At 42.1% G+C, this 21,474-nt stretch overlaps 1 protein-coding gene across 2 annotated transcripts; it reads left to right on the top strand.

Moving 5' to 3' along the window:
- Positions 1 to 11,116: 11,116 nt before the first annotated feature.
- Positions 11,117 to 18,113, top strand: dact1 (dishevelled-binding antagonist of beta-catenin 1). 2 transcript variants are annotated; one of them, XM_027013219.2, is made up of 5 exons: positions 11,117 to 11,438; positions 11,534 to 11,896; positions 13,792 to 13,921; positions 14,817 to 14,972; positions 15,573 to 18,113. In XM_027013219.2, exons 2-5 carry the CDS (start codon positions 11,564 to 11,566, stop codon positions 17,435 to 17,437), a joined length of 2,484 nt encoding a protein of 827 aa, XP_026869020.2. In that variant the 5' UTR covers positions 11,117 to 11,438; positions 11,534 to 11,563; the 3' UTR covers positions 17,438 to 18,113. The 2 variants fall into 2 exon arrangements, with proteins under 2 accessions (XP_026869020.2, XP_026869019.2); XM_027013218.2 differs by having other exon boundaries at positions 11,117 to 11,896.
- Positions 18,114 to 21,474: the final 3,361 nt, after the last annotated feature.

The raw sequence follows: 21,474 nt of genomic DNA, 5'->3' as shown, positions 1-21,474 counted from the left end.
TAATGAGACTATTAAAGTTTCAGAGTCACATGTGAGACTTTGTTTGGACACACGCAGAATTTGATGGCCATACTTGGCTGGTGTGGTTGCGAGCCGAGTGCTTGTTAATTGGTCTTTTTGGAGACGAGTGATTATCTGGCTCTGTGTTTTAAGGGAGGTCCACTGGGGATTTGAGCAGCAGGACAGAATGAGCACTGGCCTAGCACCAAGACACCCGCATGTCAACACATTCAGCGCTGTGTCCCGCACCAAGACAACCGCATGTTGAGGGCGTCGTGTACACAAACAAGCAGACAATACTCATCTCTCTGCATTCATTAATGTTCCTCCTCCTTGGCATAGTACTAATGCTGAGGCATGGTGCTCAGCAGGGGGAGAGCTGTAGATGGAGGTTGTCAGGTTGATTCTGGAGCTCTGGGTTTCCTCTCCCAGCTCCTTTGATGGATGGACACTGATAGTGACTATCGTGGGTCCACAAATGCGCCTTGCCATGCACACAGAGCGGAATGGGGTGCGGAGGAGAGGGGAGGCGTTGTACGTAGACACTCACTCTATGCATGCGCCTGTAGATAGCACAGAGAGTGAAGTGGAGGAGTGTGACAGTAAGAGTGGGAGCAGGATGGTGCGCTCTCTTCATGACGATGACCTCGCCCTAATGCCATGTACCTGAGCTGCCTTATCATTGGTGGTTTGGGAGCTAGCGGTGTTAACGTCCAGACAAACTCCAGGGGGAGATGCGAACCGCCGGGAGAGCTGCAGTCTACTCATCTGCAAACAAAGGCAACTGAGGTCGATGAGCTGGGGAACTGTGCTGAGTAAAGAGCTCTAGAGAAACATTACTCTTTTTTTGTGAGCTACCTTGATGGCTTGAAAACTTAACTGATTTGCAGAGGACCAACGTTCCCATATCCAGCAGGCTGACCTTGAAGCACTTGTAGAAAATCAAGACTCAACATTACAAAGCACATCTAGCGATTCCCTTCCCCTCCACTCCCCTAAGTGCTACAACAGCAGAGTCTTCAGCATTTTTTTTTTTCCGCTGGCAGAGAAAGAGCAGAGCAGCCAGAGCATGAGAGGGGGCAGCAGTCTCCAGATGTCTCCTCTAAGCATGGCCAGTGACCCTCCATGGGCTCCTCCAAGTCAGGCTGAGTCAAACAGCAGGAGTGCTGAGAGAAGAGGGAGCAAGATGACTTTTAATCTCCCCCTCTCACCACAGCTAGCACAACAGCACAGACAAACAGCTGTTCCTGCAGCTGGGAGGGGTGGGCAGCGGAAGAGAGAGAACTGGATGTGGTAACTCACACAAGGATCCTTTATATGTGTCTGAGTGTGACTTCTGTATTACGCCCTGGCCTGAAGGTGATTGGGGGGCATATAGGAAGGACCAGGCACTGGGCAAACCATGTCCTGCACACTACAACTTACCTTTACTGCTGTGTTGGTCAGCCAGTACGTTGAGCTGAATACTCCTGGGTTGCATAATATGATGTCACATTATAATGGATGAGATGTGATGTTTTTTTAAATGCATGCAATGAGAACATTTATATGTTCAGAAGCCAGTGTGTCTGCTCACAGGTGGCACAAGGAAACGATGGACAGAGGGCAGATGGAAAGCAGGAATGATAATCTCCCACACAAAGAAAGAGGACATACACACTGCAGTAAGCCTAAGTCACAGGAGAACAGACAAAGGCCTATTAGAGAAGTCGAATGAATGGTAGGTTTTCCTACCCATTTTCCACACCAGACTGACTGGAATTAAGCTTTGCTGCAGGCTCTGTCTCCTCGTCACGGATCGACGAAAGCTTCACACAAGAGCAGGGCTCAGACTACAAATGCATAATGTTAATTATCCTGCTTCGTTGTCTGTGTTTACAATTTAATAATGCAGACTTTGCGGCACACAGTGCATTTTTTTTTGTTACAGAGTTTGATATATTTGTTCCTCATTCTTACTTGCTGAAATGTACTATTGTAGCAAAAAGGCCACACAAACAAAAAAATTGTGAGAAAGATTTGTCTCAGAAGGTGACCACCGATTACATTCAATCTGTAGCTATATATGTGTCATTCCTTTATTGCTGTGTTAAGGGAGTGTGGACGAGCGTGAGGAGCGACGAGCAGTGTAGGAGGGTGAGGGTCATGTGTTGACACTGGCTGGATAGAACGAGGGCAGAGAGACTGTCCAGTATGCTGTCTGGTCGATCGATATTCCTCTCTCACTTCTACTTCCTCCTGGCTGACTGTCCAAAATAGAATCAGTATCTGATGGTCTGGGCTCTCTAGGTACATGTGAAATGGTTTCTCACTCACCCCCTCTCTCTCACTCTTTCTTTCTCCCTCTTGCTCTTACTAGCTCTCTCTCTCTCTCTGGTTTCTTCACCCATTCTGCCTTATTTCTTTGCCTCTCTGCTGTGAAAACAATAGTTTCTGCAGGTTCTATTTTGGGTGGCTTGATTAATGGTTGAAAACCATTACTGAAAGCAGAGTCTTAAAACTTTCATGGTTTATGTAGCATCTCCGATGCTCTCTAAACAATGGCAATCTGTAGCTTAAAGATTTTACCAACTTGAAAAGAAAATCACCTAAACTTTCAAAATCTGGAGCAATGGTGTCTAGTGGTATGGTTTTACTCTGTCTGTGTAAAAATACAGTCATTTGAAATATGTGGCCCTTATTGAAGTGATTTTTTTTAAGGTGTTTAAAACCCTTTAGTACTAACAGTGTTCTTCTGGCAAATCTGTTTCTCATTGAAGTTGAAACATGTATTGAATACCTTATTCCAGCTATATTATTTGTGGTCAAACAATCATCTATAGCAAATGTAATGATACATTTTTCATAATGAATGGTGCTAGGGGGGTTTCGCTCTCAGCCCACATTAAGTGACCGAAGGTTCGCTCTGCATTGACAGCAGGCCAACAATGCCATACTCTCAGCAGTCAACCAACTTTGTGACCAGACTTCACAGTACTCGATCTAAGTGCAATATAATGTCCATGTAGACATGTATTATTCACATGGCAGTGGAGAGAGAAGTAGAGGTCAGTCTGGATCCTATTCTCACCTGATAGACAGTAAAAAGTGGATGGTACACTAAACCACAGCTTTGGCTGAGGCCCATATTCGTAGGGCAGAAATGCCACCCTGTTAAACTGTTAAAGGGTAATGGAGGCCATCCTGTACTCCGCGTCGTTTTTAGAGGCCTGTGTCTGAGCTGATGCCAGTGCCCACACATCCTCCTCACACACGCACTCTCGCTGCAGATGTGTGTTTGATCTGGCCCAGAGAGCCGTGGAAAGTTGGAATTATTTTTGGAGACCACGCTGCCATTTAATTAAGGCGATTAAGGGATACTGGTGAAGCGAGGGGAAACGGTCACTGTGGTGATTCAGGCTCTTGCGAAACGGAGTGATGACATGGTGAGATGGACGGCCCGGCGAACACACCCGCTCAGCAGTACTGAGCTGTGCGTACATTCACATGACAGTAAAACGCTCGCTATGTGAAGCTTACATTTACAGGCTATACATTTAAATTACATTTTAATATCATTTGATTTCTGCTTTTGATGTAGGACATGTAATTGAGATTTAATGCTTTAGGTTGAATGTTCCATTCTTCAATCTGTCACGAGAAAGCAATTAAGCAGCGCTGAGTAACTTGCTTCTTGCTTACAATTGTATTGTGAGAGACGTAGTCATCTGCTAGTTAGCTGGTGCTGTTTAGATTTTGTCATATTTTGTCAGGTTTTTTACAATGACAAATTACTGTTTGCATGTAGCCTATGCATAGGCTATATGTGTATGAATCAAATGACTCCTTGATTAATTGGCTCGTTCGACGATAATAAATGTGCATTGTAGCAGTTTAGTTTAATGTGTCTGGCCTCTTACAGGCTACTAACCACACTCCAGTCGACTACGTAAAAACGTCTCCGATCCACGATACAAATAAAATACAGATTGCCGTTGAAAAACCTCAGAGAATACAGGATCGCGTCATAAAAAGATGTATCGCGCTTCGGCGGCGTGTTTTAATTACAGACGAATCACTGAGATGAACCCGGCAAAGCGGCGCGAGCGAAGTGAGATGTCGTTGCTTTGACAACGGCGTCAACGTTGACAGATTTTAGCGATACTTTAACGGCCTTCGGCGGTGCGAGGTGTGAGCCATTCCCGTGGAGGCTAACTTACATTTACGGCATTTAGCAGACGTCCTTATCCAGAGCCACTTGCAAAGGTGCTTTATAAATTACTCAAGAGTGCATCCTAGCCAGTACAATAGGTTGAGTCCAATATACTGTTGAACTATAATACTGTTGAAACACAGGGATCCGTGCTGATCAGTGTTCACTTCCTATGTGAATTATACTTGTCAACGAAACTGAAGATTAATTACTTTTAAATATTTCTAATGTAACTAGAAAACAAATAAACATGTTGAATTCTCGCTTAGCATTACCAATAAAACCGTAAATTATAGCCCTTGGAGACGCTACCGTTGGCGGTTAATGAAAACATTAACGCTAGACTTGACAATTAATTAGAGGAAGATGTTTATGTTTTTTTTTTTCATTTTAGAGGTTTTAGGGCTGGGCTAATCTATGTGAGCTGCTTAGTCATCAGATGTGAGAGGGAATTTGACTTAACAGGCTAAGGAGAGATAGAGGTATTCAGACATATCCGAGGTGGGAAAATGTGTTTATATACAAAGGCTTTTTTCCATTCATGGTGCAAACAACCTACCTGACGTGTCTAAAAACAGGCTTTTTCCAAATATGAATCCCAACGAAATAGCAGTGAGTGTGTGTTGCTCCCTAGAGGCTGTACTATTACACACTGTAACCAGGAGACTACAGGAGACAGAGCGGTCGGAGTACCCTAACAGCCACTAGTTTGCTCTGAACGATAATCATTTTTCTGCGGTTTCATTTGATCACGAGAGAGAAAACCAGTGTTTCACACAATTACGGGGGTGGAGTAGTGAAACATGCTAATGATGTGGAAAGTGAAAATGAGACAGTGTGAGAATACTGTCATGCAAAATTGCATTATCCGTTGAATATTTCTAAATTATACCTAGTCCGTGGGTTCATAATATACCAGTTAAAATGATTTACATCTCTGAATGGCCTGCCACTAACCTTCTTTGTTTTTTTAAGTTTATTTTGTTCTTTTTTTAGAAAACGCTTCACATCCAAATTCAACCAAACACCAACCCTACTGAAACAATGACGGTGGCTTTGGTCTGAAAATGTTTATAACATTTAAAGAAGCTCGGAATAAAGAGACATTTTCAAAAGCTCACTAGTCCGGTAAGCCCTTGTTTCTGCAGACCTTTAAGCGTTGTACCCCGCAGATCACACTGGTGCCTTGATTAAATACATTGACATTATACTGGATTTTGAACTGTTGCTAGGCAACCATCTGTGTGCTTGTGTGTATGCATGGCCCCCACAAAAAAACTGCTGTCTAGTTTTGGTCCCAAGTGTCAAAAAGCTTAAATTATTAGCTATGAATGGTACACCTCGTGGCCCACGATGACTACACCATATACTGTTATATCGGCTTATACAAAGAGTATTTTCATTCTGTTGTTGAGCTCAGCCTTGTGAGGTCCACATCACTGGAGTCTGCAGGATATGATGATCCTGTTACCTCCTCAAGTAAGCCAGCTAACAACAATATGCAATAATATAGTATATGGTAAGACCAAACCAAGATGAAATAAACTAACAATCAATAAAGGCAGATTAGACAACGCAATTCAATAGTATTCCTACCAATTGCTAGGCTGCGGAAGGATCCTGGATATGTGCCTAGCTGGCTGCTAGCGTGTGTCGAAACGTTTATGTTAGCACTGACGTTAGCAGATGGAGCTGCTCTCGGCAGAATCTTCACTGCTTAGCGTAATCTGCTTTCTGTTTTCAAAAGCGTAAAAAATGTTCAGTTGTTTCCTTTTGCTCATTTCTGGGCTACCTATTTGATCGCTAACACATAAGGTAAGATAAAGCCAGCCAAACTCAACGCTGCCATAAATCATTGTTGATCATGGGATGACATGCGCTCTTATTGGCCTTCGACTGCTTTGCGTCATAACGTTGTGAGGACACAGTAGACGTGGCCAAAATGCACCTCATTCTCAAGCACATTATTCAATACAAAATGGATCCAACGACATGATCTGCTGCTGTCACTATTTTATTTTCAAGACAGAATGTTTAAACATGAACAAAACCATAAAAATACACGCACGATCGTGCAGGATTACGGATGCTGGCGCCAGTGGTCCACAGACATTGGATGTGGTACAGACTGTGCAGCCAGGTCTGTCTGTTTTTGCTGCAGTTAAAATACTAAAATATCAAGGCTAACTGTTAGTAGCAGATGTGCATATCTGTTGTGTGTTTGCATTCATTACTAATCAGGCTACTTTGGCAGCAGGCACATGTTTGTGCGCATGCATGTGTGTGCATTTGTCTGTTCTCATGAATACAGGCCATAGGCTCAATGTGCAAGAAGAGGACTTGACTGTCATTGTGTATTGCTTAAATTTACTACTCTTAATGACCAACACCCTTACAGTAAGGTGGTACTATGGCAGGAGGTTAGCTGAAAGCAAACATTGCCCCATTCTTTTCTGAAAATTCCATGCAGACAAGGGCCCCATCTTTGTTTCCTTTCATCTGTCTCAAAGTCTTTTCGGTCGGAAACACATGTAAAGTAAACACACAAGTCGAATGCCAAAACAAAGGTTTTTTGTTTTTTTGTTTTTTTTATCAGGAATTGGTGGGATAAGATTTGAGCTCACGTTTGTGAGCAAATATTATTAATAGCAATTAGACGAGGCTGTAATCTTCCAGGCTGCTAGGGTTCGGAGTGTTCTTCTTGCTTGCTTGTCCTGCAGGGTGCACAGAGCTGTTGTGTCCTGCACTGCTGAGGATGTGTGGATATAATTGGGGTCAGGTGACATCATTTGCTTTTTTTCCATTACATATCCAGTGTAAATATTCCAGTCGTTTAATAATATAGTCCTAATAGTGTACAATTTGTTCTCCTTTCACACTGTTTTATTACTGAAACATTTAAAGAGAGGCAATTGTGTGCATTTGTATATTACTAAGCCTCACACTGCTTTTAAAGAAGAAGAGTACCATAAACAGGTGAACTCATCCCACACAGTAATGTCAGCATCTTATGCACACCAAAGCTGTCCACCATGGCAAGTGGGCTAACAGCCAGTAGGCACGTTTGTGAGATTTTCCAGTCCATGCAGCGAGGGACTAAGTAATTAGCAGGGAGAAATGTGTCTCTGTGCTATTGACCCAGGGAGTGATCACACACACACACACACTTTTGTTCCTCCACCTGGTAGTCAGAAAAGCAAAACAAACAAGGCTGGGATATTTCTGTAGGAAGATGACATCAGGAGATGAGTTCCTAGATTACTTTCTTTTAGTTGAGTTGTACAGGCATATTGAAATTTTAAGGTGACAAATGTACAGGATGTCACTTTAAAATCTAGCATAAAATGATGTTTTGCTCTCATCCAAAGTATGATAATGCAAAATAATAATTTTACATTTTTCATTTGGTGCTTGTTGGTAAATTCTCTGTATCCCTTTGTGATTACTTAATTGGAGCTCATTCTATTAGCACATAGGGGTATTTGTTAATGTCTGGAGCACAGGGCTGGCCTTGTGTTTGACTGTGTCTCCTGAGCGGTAGTGAGAGCACACAGAGTCGCTTTTCTCACAGCGGGTGGTGAAAGAATGGCTGCGCCTTTTACATCACAGTCACAAAGCTGAGATTGATTCAACCTTGACACCCACTGTGTCCAACGCACAATGTGGGTTTTGAGTGCAGTTTTCCACATAAAGGCCTATTCTCGAGATGTAATGTTAAATTCCATCTGAAGTGAGAAGAATGGAACACCTTACAAATAGAATTTCTTTTTCTATTTACATGTCAGAAATAATTAACAAGTATAAACAATATATAAACAGCAATAAATAAGTATTGATTAGTCTTGCCTCCACACTTGTGTCAGTGTTTGTTAAAAATCAATATAAAAACAATGTGTCTCATTTATATACTTTATAATTGCTAACTTAGCTTAAAATGATATTCTGAATCTGCATAAAACCAAATTTATGTTTATATATGCATGTAATCTTTTTAAAAACTCAGTACAGCCTGGTGATGGTGACGTTATTCATTCAAACCAATTAATCAATCAATTTTTAAAAATACATAGATGATTTGGTCATTATAGGTAGTCCAATTTCCCACTGGACATATGCAGGCCATGATGAATTTACATACACTACCTAATACTTTATGTATGTGAGATCCTTGTATACTTGTATTCAAAATGAAATTGATATAATATCCGCTGGATACATAGAACCATCAGTGAGTGATCAGCTGTTTAAAGGAAGACGGTCATTTCTATATTTCTATTTATGAAATTACTGGGAAAATGAGATGGGAGTTCAAAGAGTGTTTCATGGGTGTCTGGTCCATAATTTATGTTCTATCCTAACACAACCAGAGTGTGAACCTTGAACCTCAGCATTTCAGCTTGATTTGTTGTATGAAATCAGTAACTTTACAGTGTCTTTACAGACACCTTTATTTTATGGACATACTATAGACAGTTGTAAAGGTTAGGGGAAACTTTCTGCTGACAGACAAGCAATGAATGCTATTGTACCCAATCAGAAACCACTAAATTGAGTTCCAAAGTAATTTTCCAGTAACTAGATGTCCTTGCAGACCTCAAGAACATCTGGCACTGGGTCATGAACATCAGAGCAAAGTCTGTTCCTTCTGTCCTGGTGTTTCTCCAAAATACCCTGAAGAGAAAAGCATTTAATCTAAACCTGATCTTGTTTCATAGAATTTTGCTTAGTCATTTTATGGCTTAGTATGGAAAAATACACTATGCTCCTCTAGTCACTAGAAAACCTAACACTGACACTCTCTGATATATACTGGAAACTTGTACAGAGTTTATCCTGTTTGTATGAAAGATTTCATTAGGATCTCACCAAGAGCTCCTGCTTTGATCTAATTAGAGTTTGCTTGCCTGAGGTCACTTCCTGTTCCGAATGTCATAGACCCTGCCTGGGGGCACACAGCTAGCATGACTCTCACGAAATATTGCTGCTGTCCGATCTTATGCCCTTAAGTGACTCTCCCTCTCTCTCTGTGTGTGTGTGTGTGTGTGTGTGTGTGTGTGTGTGTGTGTGTGTGTGTGTGTGTGTGCGCGTGCATGTACATGTGTGTGCGTGTGGCTGTTTTGTGTGAGAGAGCGAGTGTGTGTGTGTGTGTGTGTGTGTGTGTGTGTGTGTGTGTGTTTGTGTGTGTTATCATTATACCCAGGCTAATGTTTCATTCAAGGATGTTTGTGAAGGGTGACCAGCTGTTTTGCAAACATCTGTTCCTCATATAAGTGACTATGGAGCCCATTTCCTAAATCCCTGCCATGTTTAGAGAGAGAGATTACCGTAGTGCTCGGCTCACATTCCCTTTTCCCATCTCCATGTCTCTCCACTGCATGCTTAGCTGCAAATCAAACAGAGCCGACAGAGGCGTTCCCAGGGTTTGATGGACAGAGGCTTCAGAGGCTGTTTTTAATTAGGTGGCGGGCAACCAGGCCCTACAGTACAACGCGCCCATCCATCAGAGTTCCAAACGTACACAGATTATTCTAATTCAGAGCCACAAAACCAGAGCGTGTGTCCAGCACAGTCTGACATGACTGTTAATCTGAATGACATTACATTTATTTTGGATTTAATATTAAATACAAATTAAATATATGTGAAGCTTCATTCATTTATTTTGTTGATTACAACAATAGATCAATTCTTCTCTTATATTATATTCGCATATTAAAGTCAGATCTGCAGACACTATATCCCTGTATGTCCAGTTACAGTCGACATTACCTTGTACATTATTCTTTGTCATACAAAATATTGTTGTTGTGTGAAAAATATACCGCTAAAGTATATTGTATACCACTAATTAATATATTGTGCATATGCAATAATAATGTATCACATTGAAATCATGGATTCCATTTCTTTTTTGCACTTATGTTAATTATTTTGGGGCTTTTTCTATAATATTTTCTACTAAACAAAACTGTCATTACCATTCCAATGGAGTCTGCCAGTCACATTTAATTCTTTAATGCCACTGAACAGTAAATGAAATTATTTCAGCAGTTCTGCAGATGGTAGCAATGGGCTTCCAGCCCCTCTTCTCTCTGCCTGGCTTTTGGTCTGTGTGTTTAGCTGGTTAAAATGGGTGGCTTCAGGCTCTCTGGGCTCCATGTGGGGGTGGTATTAGGGGCAGCTGTGGGATCTGTGTGCCAACACAGGCCTGGAGAGCCCATGCATATGCTTTTCAAGTCCAGCCTTCAGCACACATGAGAAATATGCTTCTCACATGCCTTCCGAATAGCAGAGTTCTAGTTAGGAATATTTCATCTCTAATACCAACACTGACTGACTTATTCTGCTTGATTACGTTCTACATAATTAATTAGAAAACCTAAAATTATTTATGGAGACAATCCATAGTAAATCGAATTAGTTTAACTGATTAAATGCGTTTAAATACACACTCATGTTGATGATGGCCTATTTGCAGACCATTGCCGTGTGTATTACTGTTAGCCTGTAACTGCAGTTCATCAATAGGCTTTAGTTGTAAAACAGTAGAGGGCAGTCATTCTCCCTCATTTCAGAATTGAGATGCAGAGCCTGGGTACCTTTACAGTACCCAAAATATTATGATGATACATTTTGTAACTGGGTCGCAACCACGTTGTCTGTAAGCTTCAGATATTTTTGAACGGTAGTTCAGGGTATAGGGCATCTTTTTCATGCCTGTCAATTTGGATCTGCGCGTTGGTTTGTGTTGGCTTCTAATCTTTCTGCAATTTCGAACAGAAACAATGAACAGAACTTATTGTATGATTCTGGTGGACGCCACTAAAGCGTAGCATATGTTTAGCTATACGTTTTTTAATTGTTTTTTATATAGGCCTATATATGGCGAGATGAAGACGTAAAGGCGAAATTGTAACTGGGCGGGCACTAAGACGCCCTGCCACCTCGGAATCCGTAGTGCGGCTTTCCTCTAAGTAGAGGAGTGATTTAACGTTTCTCCGTGCGGCTGTTTCAGATCGTCGTGCCATCCGAGCGGGTGACATCAGCATCCTGCTTTCTCTCTGATATTTTGGATATTGACTTTTTTTTTTGTTGTTGTTGTTGTTGTCGTTGTTATTTCAACTGGAAGGTGTAATAGCTTGTAATAGGTTTTTACTTTATTTTGTGGGGGGGGGGGGGTTTCTGCAGGATTTTTTTGGGATACTTCAAAGTTTGAATCTCTTTAAAGTGGAAATTGTTTGACGATGTAAGTATTTGATACATACTTTCATCAGATCACGTCGTGGTTTACTAGATTAAAACGTAACTTGCCACATTGGCTTCGGATTCCAAATGGTGTAGGGGAACCTCATTTTTTTGCGCCTGGATGCAATGAAGCAGACGGTCGCGTTGGCGGAGATGCTCGTTTCCAAGGACTGCACTCGGGAAAGGAGAGAACTTGAAGTACGGGCGAGAGAACGGATGGAGGGAGAAGTGGATCGCGGGCGAACACGGGAGAGGCTGGAAGCGACCCTTGCGGGACTAGGTGAACTGGAATATCTGAGGCAGAGACAGGAGCTGCTGGTCCGAACTGTTCTGAACTTCCAAGAGAGTGTCAGCAGAACTGTGGGGGAAGATAAAGTATATGTTTCTCTCGAGGACAGTTACCTGAACAATGAGGAGAAACTTTTGGAAGAAAACATTTTATTACTGAGGAAACAGCTGGTACGTGAACAAAACGACATTCACAAATATTACATAGTGAAGGGTGTGTGTATGTTGCGTTATATGTACTGCACGCGTTTTTGTAGAACTGACTTTTTCAACTTAATGTATTTATATGCCAAAAATCCTCCAATGAACAGAAGCGTTTGTGTTTCGAAGTGACACACGACATTGTATTAATACGGTGTTCAGTCATTCACTGTAGTCAAGCACCACATTAGAACAAATATTTGTTCGACTGTGCTGAGAAGCTGGAATTAACTATGAGTGCACAACAAAGACCAATCAACCCAAACGATGCGAATGATTTGTGTTTTACTAAAAATGCTGAATATAATTTAACACATATTTAAACAAGAAAAACACTTAAAACTAACAGGCCGAGGAGATTTAAAGTTATTACATGTACATTAAGAGATTAAAACGTATTTAGCCTAATTAAATGGTACAAACGGAAATCTATTTACGAAACCTTAATTAGCCAATTTGCGTAAAGACTAGGAAACCGAACTAATTCTTTAAGGCGGTCATTAGAATGGCAGGATGACGATTTAAACACAAGTAATGTTATTTAAATTAAACTTCCTGGATGTTTCGATGCGCTCCTGATGTCCTGATTCATTCAACAAGGGGGTCCAACGTCTTGAATGAGTTTTGTTGACGAGTTACAATAGATGAAGCGACAGAAATTAACTTTTACAAGCCCAGCTCTCGCCCCCCACTGACCCTTGAGGATATACTCAAGAGCCGTAAACGGGTTGTTGGGAATTAAAACGGGCCAGGCACGCCTTGTTTCAGTTTCCGCATAACACAGAAATAGTGCTTTTATAGATGACAACATTCATGATCTGTACGTTTTCAATTATGTGTGCATTTCTTGTTGTGAGGAGTATTAATGAAGCTGTTATTTTGGGATAAGCTGGTTTCTCATCTCATCCTTTCCCAGAGTAACCCAGTAAGGCCTCTCATGGTTTATTTATTCTGTAATATTCCTTTAGATTATCACATTGAATTGTAGCACTCTGCATGAACCACTGGTTGTTTGATGACTCAGATTTAAGGAACCAATAAAATAGTGAATGCATGTTAGAAATCTTCTCTTATACAATGAGCAAACACAAAACTCTTAATCCCTGGCTCAAGACATCATCATTGCCTGTGGTTAATTTAGTCCCTTTTTAAATAACCGTTGCTCTGTTCTACAAATGGCACTCCGAGTAAAAATGGTCTCCAAAGCCCGACATGCTGAGTACCCAGAGCCAATAAATCACTGGAAGCTTGCCTGTCAGGCGCACTGTTTTTTTTTACTGCCTGCCAGGCTGCTGCAGAGGAAGTGCATTTCCTCTGCTCTATATAGCACTGGAATCTCCTCTACCCCTGTCAACAGACAGCAGCAGCAGTCCAAACGTGCAGCACATAACGCACCCATGATTATGGTCCATTTGAAGTAACGCATGTCTGCTTTAAGGGGCCGCCTGTCCTTCGGCCTGCTGCTTCAGTGCACTTAATTTGGAATGCAGCACATGATCCGGGTGTTGTCAGATACGTCCCATTCCACATAAGTGGCATGGTTAAGCCCGGTGGCTCGCCCCCACCAGGCATGATTGTGATTTAGTCTATTACACACTTCTAATCCATACCCCAAGGCCACCTGGGCCTAGGTCGCTACAGAAAGTAGACTTCCAGTGGGAACAGGATGGGGGACTGACTACCTGCAAGAACTGAGACATAACTTACTCGATGGATAGTCTTAACAGCAGAGCACTCCAAAAAATAGCCGACTACGCCCAAGTGTGTTTTGCAACTCTGTTGTGTGCAGCAGTGCTGGTTTCCCAACACAGCAGCAAAGATGCGGTTCTGAGCCCCTCCACCCTGTTCCTCTACCCCCCATGCAGAACTGCTTACGCAGGCGAGATGCTGGTTTGATCAGTCAGCTCCAGGAGCTGGACAGACAGATCAGCGACCTGCGTCTGGACACAGAGGCCTCGCACGAGCACGTGGAGACGGACAGCAGGCCCAGCTCAGGTTGGTGCGGGCCGGGTGAATACGGGGGGCTTGGGGTTGGGCAGCTGTTAAGTATTTGGAAACTGTTTTTGTATAAAAGATTCCATTAGGACAGGAATGTTCATGGGTGACTGCTGATTACTCATGAATGTATTTATATGTGATATTTATGGGGAAGGGCAGGGAAGATGCAGTACTTAATATTACATCAGTGATTTGCAGTTTCCTTCACTCTCATTTCTAGCCTTTTGCTCCCAAAGATAAATAATTAGAAGTCTTAATTAAATTATATAAATCAGTATAAACCTGCTTTGTGAGCAAGGAATGCCAGTAGTAACATGAATGCATGCCAGGGTTAATCTCAGTTGGAGACTGTTTAGCCACTCTGTTTAAGCACTAATTTGGTAATATGAACAATCTGCACCCTGTGCTAGCTGCCTAACCAGCTGAGTTGGTTTACATTCCGAATACAAGAGGTCACTTCAGTACTGGGTCTGACTACACTTTTGTTGCATGAAGTGTATATAAGGTAGAAATTGACTGCACATGTGCATGCTCCTTACTGAATGTCACTTTTGTTTAAGAGATTTCTCTCTTAACGGTTCCTAATAGTTAGGGAGGATTCTTCTGACTAAGTCATCATTAGCTGCTATTAGCTGCTAAAGTAGCTCTCAACGTTTATGCATGCTACTTCATATATGATGCTTGATGCATTTGTATCACAGAGCAAGGTGATGGTCTCTCTGAATCCATGTCAGTATAAAAGGGTTTGTCAATGGTCAGTTTCAATATTCAGTTTGATACAATGTCTCTCTCTCTCTCTCTCTCTCTCTCTCTCTCTCTCTCTCTCTCTCTCTCTCTCTCTCTCTGTGTCTGTCTGTCTGTCTCTGCCTTCTCTCTCTCTCTGTCCTTCTAGGTTTTTATGATTTAAGTGATGGCGCTTCAGGCTCTCTCTCAAATTCCTCCAACTCTGTCTTCAGTGAGTGTTTGTCCAGCTGTCGTTCCAGCACCTGCCTGTGTACCCCTCTTGACACCTCTCTCTGTGTGTCTGAAGGAAGGCCCAAGTCTGCAGGTGAGAGCCCACTGTGGTCCAGAGGGCTTTAAGTATTAAGGAAAATCCTCACTGATCTGTGTGGGCTGTTATAGTGATTAGGTGAAACAATGTCTTCTTCGCTGGCTTTGTAAACATCAAGCACTATTTAATTCTCAATTGAGCGAGCCGTGTTTGTGCTCTAAACTGGGGTATGATAAAGCCGAAGCACTTCTTCCAACAACAGGCCTTTGTATTTATTGCTTGTCTCATGTTATCGTTAGCAGAAAGTTCACCTAAACAATGGAATCTGGTGCAGGGCAGAAAGGAGGACATGCCCAAACGCTAGCAACAGAAACAGTTTCACAGTCCTGCCAATACCCCCTGCCACACCTCTGATAAGCCAACGGAGACAAAAGGGACATTTGCACGTCAAAGCTAATCAACCACCCGCTTAGCTCAGCACCGAAACATGGAATTCTGACTGCTTACATAGAAACAGTCATAGAAAGTATTTATTTATATAAGCTAGAAATAGTTTAGGGTGGAGGATATACCAGACCTTTTATGTATTTTTATACATATTGGTGAAACCTCACTGTTCTGTTCTATATTGCTAACTGTATCTTCTCCCTTCTGCAGATGAGCTTGGTGTGTGTGCAGAGTGTGAAGGACACTGTGAGGACTCAAATTCTGGAACAGTCCGCAGGTCCCTGTCTGCCCCCTATTCTCCTTCTCCAGATGGATCCTATGACAGTTTGTCAAAGTACCACTGTGATCTGCTAGCTAAAAATGGTAATGATGTGTACCGCTACCCAAGCCCTCTCCATGCAGTGGCTGTGCAAAGTCCCATCTTCTTCCAATCCATAGCCAGCCACCTGAAGGAGGAGGGTGGTTTCTCTAAGTCTGGAGAAGCACCCAGTGAAAGTCAAAAACTTGAGCAACCCCTTGTGCCCCAGAGTACCTCTTGGCATACCTCTCAAGCTTCCACCAACAAAAGACTGGACAGTTATATTTTTGGGCTGCTTCAGAGGAGAGTACAGCCAGTAAGGACCAATAAACCCCGAACAAGCATAAACACAGACCCTTCCAAGAGTGTCTTACGGCAGGGCAGCATCTGTGTACGGCCCTCTGCTTCAGTACACGCCCAGCCATGGGGTAATGAGCTCAAGCCTAACTGGCAGACCAGTCTGCAACCAGCAGCTGCCCCTAGCACTGAGACTAGTACTATGTCACCTCAAAGACAGTGGTCTGTTGAGAACAAGGGTGAACTCTTAGAGAACAGAGGGTCCTCTCCTCAAAGCCAGAATGGATACTTAATAAATACTGACATTAACACTAATAGTCTCTTGAAGAAGAAAGGCTCTGGAGCCAGTAAAGGCCAGGTATTAACTGTTGTTGCTAAGGAGGTAAAGGATTTGGGAAGCCCTAATGCAGTGTCTTCCCCCAAACTTAACAAGCATTCTTATTACCCTGCCATGGAGGACAATAAATCTGCACAGGTGGTGAAATCAGGCACTCCAAAAAGGTGCTCTAAGATCCAGGCTCCACTGGCCTGCTCTGCTCAAGAGGAATGTCCAATTTCAGAGGTCCTCAGCCTGGGCTCCTCCTCTCAGAGTCAGGATGAGGGAGGTCAGGTGGTCAGCGCTCAGTTCCTCCCTGCCCAGGACCAGTGTGTCAAACTTCGTAAGTGTGGTAGCAAGAGCATAAAGATTGTCAAAGTGAAAAACGCCAAGAGTGCCAAACCCAAGACCCATACCACTGAGCCAGCTTCTGAAGCAGACCGCGATAGGAAATCCAAGAAATCTCGAATGACTGAAGACATGACTCATTCTCACAAAGCCTCCAAGAGGACCTCTTGTAAATTGAGAAGGATCCCAGTGTCGATCCCTGAAGGACGCATCCTGGAGAAGCACAGCCACATGGGCAGGGCCTCTTCCCAAAAACACCACAGCCACCACAGACACCATGACGCCGTGGTGGCCAAGCCAAAGTACAAGCGTAATGACTATCACCGACGCCTGCGGGGTGTAACAGAGGTGCCTTATGAGCAGGCTTTCAGGCGGGCTTACCGCAGGCAGAAGAGGGAGATGTTGGGTCAGATATCAGCCATGTATCTCCCATCTAGCAGCCACTTAGCTAGCCCCTACTCCTACGTGGGCAGTGATTCTGAGTATTCTGCAGAATGCGCTTCTCTTTTCCACTCCACCATTCTAGACACTAGTGAAGATGAACGCAGTAACTACACCACCAACTGCTTTGGGGACAGCGAGTCAAGTGCAAGTGAAGGAGACTTCGTGGCTGAGAGCAGCACTAGCAGCGACTCGGAGGACAGTGCAGGGGTCAACTGGCCCCAGTTTGGTCAGCCATCTGCACGGTCTACCCTAAACCGTGAAATGACCTCAGCACAGGCCAGGGCCTTCGTCAAAATCAAAGCTTCCCACAACTTAAAGAAGAAGATCTTGCGCTTCCGATCAGGTTCTCTGAAGCTCATGACCACAGTATGAGAGCTTGAGTAGGATTGTGTGTTGACTTGGGCTGCAGTCAATCAAATTGTCTGCTCTTAGCACTCACCCAAATGAAGTGCCTAAGCAGAGTTCAGCCACACTGCTTAAAACCTGCCTGAGTCACATTGATGAGATCTTTCACCAGGAGTGAATTGAACTTACTCCACTGCACTTTCATAATCCCTTGAAACAAACATTCAAGATATTGAATATCATCTGAGTAGCTCCATTGTGTCATTTTCTGTAGCCATATTTATTATAAACCCAATTTTGCTGTGATGCATCTACATAGCATATGCTGTGTAAATGTGAGCAATGGACATGGTTTAATTTCGTAAGTAAAATATTTAAAAGTTAATATATTTGGTTAGTCATACTTGGAGTAGAACAGGGAGTACGATTTCACTGATGTGTTGTTTCTGAAGAGAAGCAGAAGTGAGGAGGAGGGACAGATTGAGTCTGTCTGCAGATTGTACAATGATATCTGGACAAGTTCATATGCTGATAAAACAGGGCATCTGTTATATGAACAATGAATATGCATGAGCAACTATGTTACTATTTACCTTGTGGTTGATGCCTATTAGCTGTAAATTGCAATTTTTGTAAATAGCATGTTAGTGTTTGTAATTACTGCAGTCTTTTTATGCTTTATTAAATGTTGCATTTAAAACTGGCCTTATTCTTTGCATTGAAATATATCAATATTTTAACTTGTGTTTAGCAGTTTATCTGGACACAAATATTATTACATTTAGATGCAGAAGCTATATCACAATGCTATTTATTATCAGTGAATTTAAAACTCTTTTTATATTTAGAACCAAGGCATGATCATAGAAGCTCGATCACAATTTATCCTAAATTAGTACTGAGAAGTCCAACCTAGCTGAAGTATGTTATTCTTAATATTTGTTCTGAAAAGATGCTAAAATGGATCATCTCTTCACATGTTTATGTAACATGCTCTGTGTGTTGCATCCTTCATTATATGGGCTAAAGTCGAAAGATTCAGTATTCTATAATTACATGCCTCTCTGGTGAGGGGAAGGAAGCAAAAATAATAATCTAGAACACGGTTCACTGCTAAATATAGAAGAAACAAATATGTCACATTACATTTTGTTTTAGGCATCTGTTAAGGAAAGACATCTCTAATTCTAAGTGGTTAAGGGTAGCATAAAGAGGTATTTGTGCATTTTTAATGATTAATAAAATCAGATTGCAGCATGTTATATCAGAGAGTAATCTTAACATTTTCTATCACACAGTGGTGTTTGCTCAATGCACATGCCTCTGCTAACTAGTAGATTGAGGTGTGTTATAGCAGGTAGAAAATAAAGCCATGCAATGCAGGACCAGAACCTGAAACCACTCTATTCCTACACATAACTATAGGCAGCAGGCTCTAATGTACATTACACTTTATTACACTTTACTACATTACACTTACATTACATTACACTTTATTACACTTATCATTGTTTAAATAGACCTGTATTTTGTACTTCTAGGCATCAGCAGTGATCTGTGTATTTGTACAGTATTCTAGTTCATTGGTATATTGGACTCTAACCTACTCTACCGGCTAGGATGTATTCTATGAGGAAATGACAAAGCACTTTTGTCGCTCTGGATAAGAGCGCCTGCTAAATGCTGTAAACGTAAATTCAAATTTAAATGCGCGTTGTGCTTATGAGTGTTGTCCCTACCTGAGCCTCCGACCTCACTCCCATTAAGTTCCCCAGCAGCCGTCCTGGATTTTCCTCTGTTCTGAGTGGAACAGAGCTTGTCTGGGGATCGTCTTCATGTCTGTTTGGATTATTGCAGCTAGGTTAAGCAGGTTGGAATTTCCTCCTCAGATTCTGGGTGAGTTTATGACTTACCTTCCCACCCAGTCACAAGCACACGCAATCTACAGTCAGAACCTGACTAACACTTATTCAAAAGGGAATTTGTGCTATAAGAAAGTCTGGCAAAAACTTACACTACAATTGTTAGCCTTAACTATACCATTAATTACAGTATATAGAGCAACATTGTGTAACAATATTTATTTATTTATTTATTCCCCCCCCCCCCCGCTGAAAGACACATAGTCTTATTAAGCGTGACCTGTTGAATTTGTTCTGAGGCTTTAATTAAACTAATCTAAAATATGCTTGACTTAGCCAGCGTTCAACATAAGAACGTCTTATGTTCAGTTAACCTAGAGGTCAAGATTATTTCAATGGCGGAAAAGGTCTCACTGATGTGTAGCTCCAGATATGTGCTGTGATATTTGGAGTTATTGTATTTGTAATGAGTTCAGGAAGAGTTCAGACATCAGCGGAAAAGTTGACCCCAAAGTAGTTTTCATTTTTGTGGTTTTAACCATAATTGCTGTTTTACATGCTTGTACTTCTACAAGCATAGCACTGCTGACTAGGAAAAGTGTCCTCTACCAGTCTTGGAGTGGTACGCATTATAATGTTAGTATTCATCTTGTTATATTAACAATTTCTTCACAATTGAGGGTCCACAAGTTCAGTCACAAAAGAATGCTTATCTCTCATTTTCTAATACTTGTCTCTAATTTTCTAATGCTTGGAGTTGTTGCAGAAAGTCAGAGAGCACTCGGTTGATTAGGAATGTGTTGAAAGGGTGGCTGCCTGTGTGTACTTGCTGTCTGGTACAGAGTTATGGCCTGCACTTGTGTTGAGCACAGGAGTGGTCAGCAGTGTCCAAGGTCAGTGTGCTCACCCAAAGCAGGCAACCAGAGGGGGCAGACAGCAGGCTATGAGAAGCATGCAGTCTGGGTTGATTTAGCCATGCTCCAAAGTTGCTCTCCAGGGCACACTGACTATGAGAAATGACATTCTGCTTTGAACCAGCTTGCATAGTCAGGTCACCAAGGGTCCAAATTGGTAAACTTAAATCCTGAACAACTGGTGGATAATCCCCATATCCCCTTTTTATATCCTGCACCAATCAGCAACCAGAACAGACCATCTCTGATCTTCTCTCTCTCTCTCTCGCTCGCTCTCTCTCTCTCTCTCTCTCTCTCTCTCTCTCTCTCTCTCTTCCCATTCTCCAGGATGAGAATTCTTCAGAAGTGGTTAGATCTAAGCTTGTGTGTGGAGTTGATAAGATGTCTATCTTGGGGCCTATGGCACTGAGGGTTGTCACATGCACTAAACATAGAGCACTTCAGCCAGCTGCTAAGAAGAACCCTCACCCCTCCCAGTCTTCAGTTGTCCCTGTAATGCTTTTGTTTTGTATTGATTGGAGAGAGTGTCTCATGTTTTTGTGTCTCCAGCTGTAACGGCGTGCAAATGACATTTTATCATAACTGCAACAGACCCACTGACACAACACAGGTGATTTTGATACCCGGTTCGTACCATGATGCAAATATTGAACAAAAATGCTGTTTTTGATGCAAATGTTAAATAAAAATCCTGTTTCTTTTCTTCACTGTCAGTCATGGGCAGTTTCTCCCAACAATTTCCCATCAAAGTCTGACATGAAAAAAGAGGCATCCAATAAATCCATGACAATCGTGCCATATCAAATTTTCTATATTTCATCAGAGCCACTTTAGTCTCTTATCATCTTAATGCCCTGTCAACTATCTCCTCCTACATACATAATAATCTAAGTGATAATGAACTTTGCCAGAGAATAGTAGAAACAATCATTAAATACACTCACTTTATTTCTAGTGTGAAAACACCATCCAGTGGTGCCAAGGCTGTGTGTTATCCATGCCATCTTTCATATGGCAGCTCATAAATGCTCTTCAGTAAGGATGGTCACCTCAGCAAAATGAAGTTGTTTCTGTGGATTACCCCTCAATCCCTTAAAACTGGATTATTTCTGTCACATGTTGTTGCTCTGCATATTTATTACATCATTAGCATCAGTTAAAATTCCATTTGTGAATCCAGAGCCTCATTTGAACTTCACTGGCTGAGAGTTAAACACATAACCATGTTAAGATGATGTGAGAAATGTCTAGTACACCAGGTCAAGAGATCCTGACACCCCAATATGCT

This window comes from Electrophorus electricus, chromosome 13 (assembly GCF_013358815.1).
Source record: "Electrophorus electricus isolate fEleEle1 chromosome 13, fEleEle1.pri, whole genome shotgun sequence".
Taxonomy (NCBI): Eukaryota; Metazoa; Chordata; class Actinopteri; order Gymnotiformes; family Gymnotidae; genus Electrophorus; species Electrophorus electricus.
Note: the sequence above shows the minus strand (reverse complement) of the source record. Positions and strands in the feature narration are given on the sequence as shown.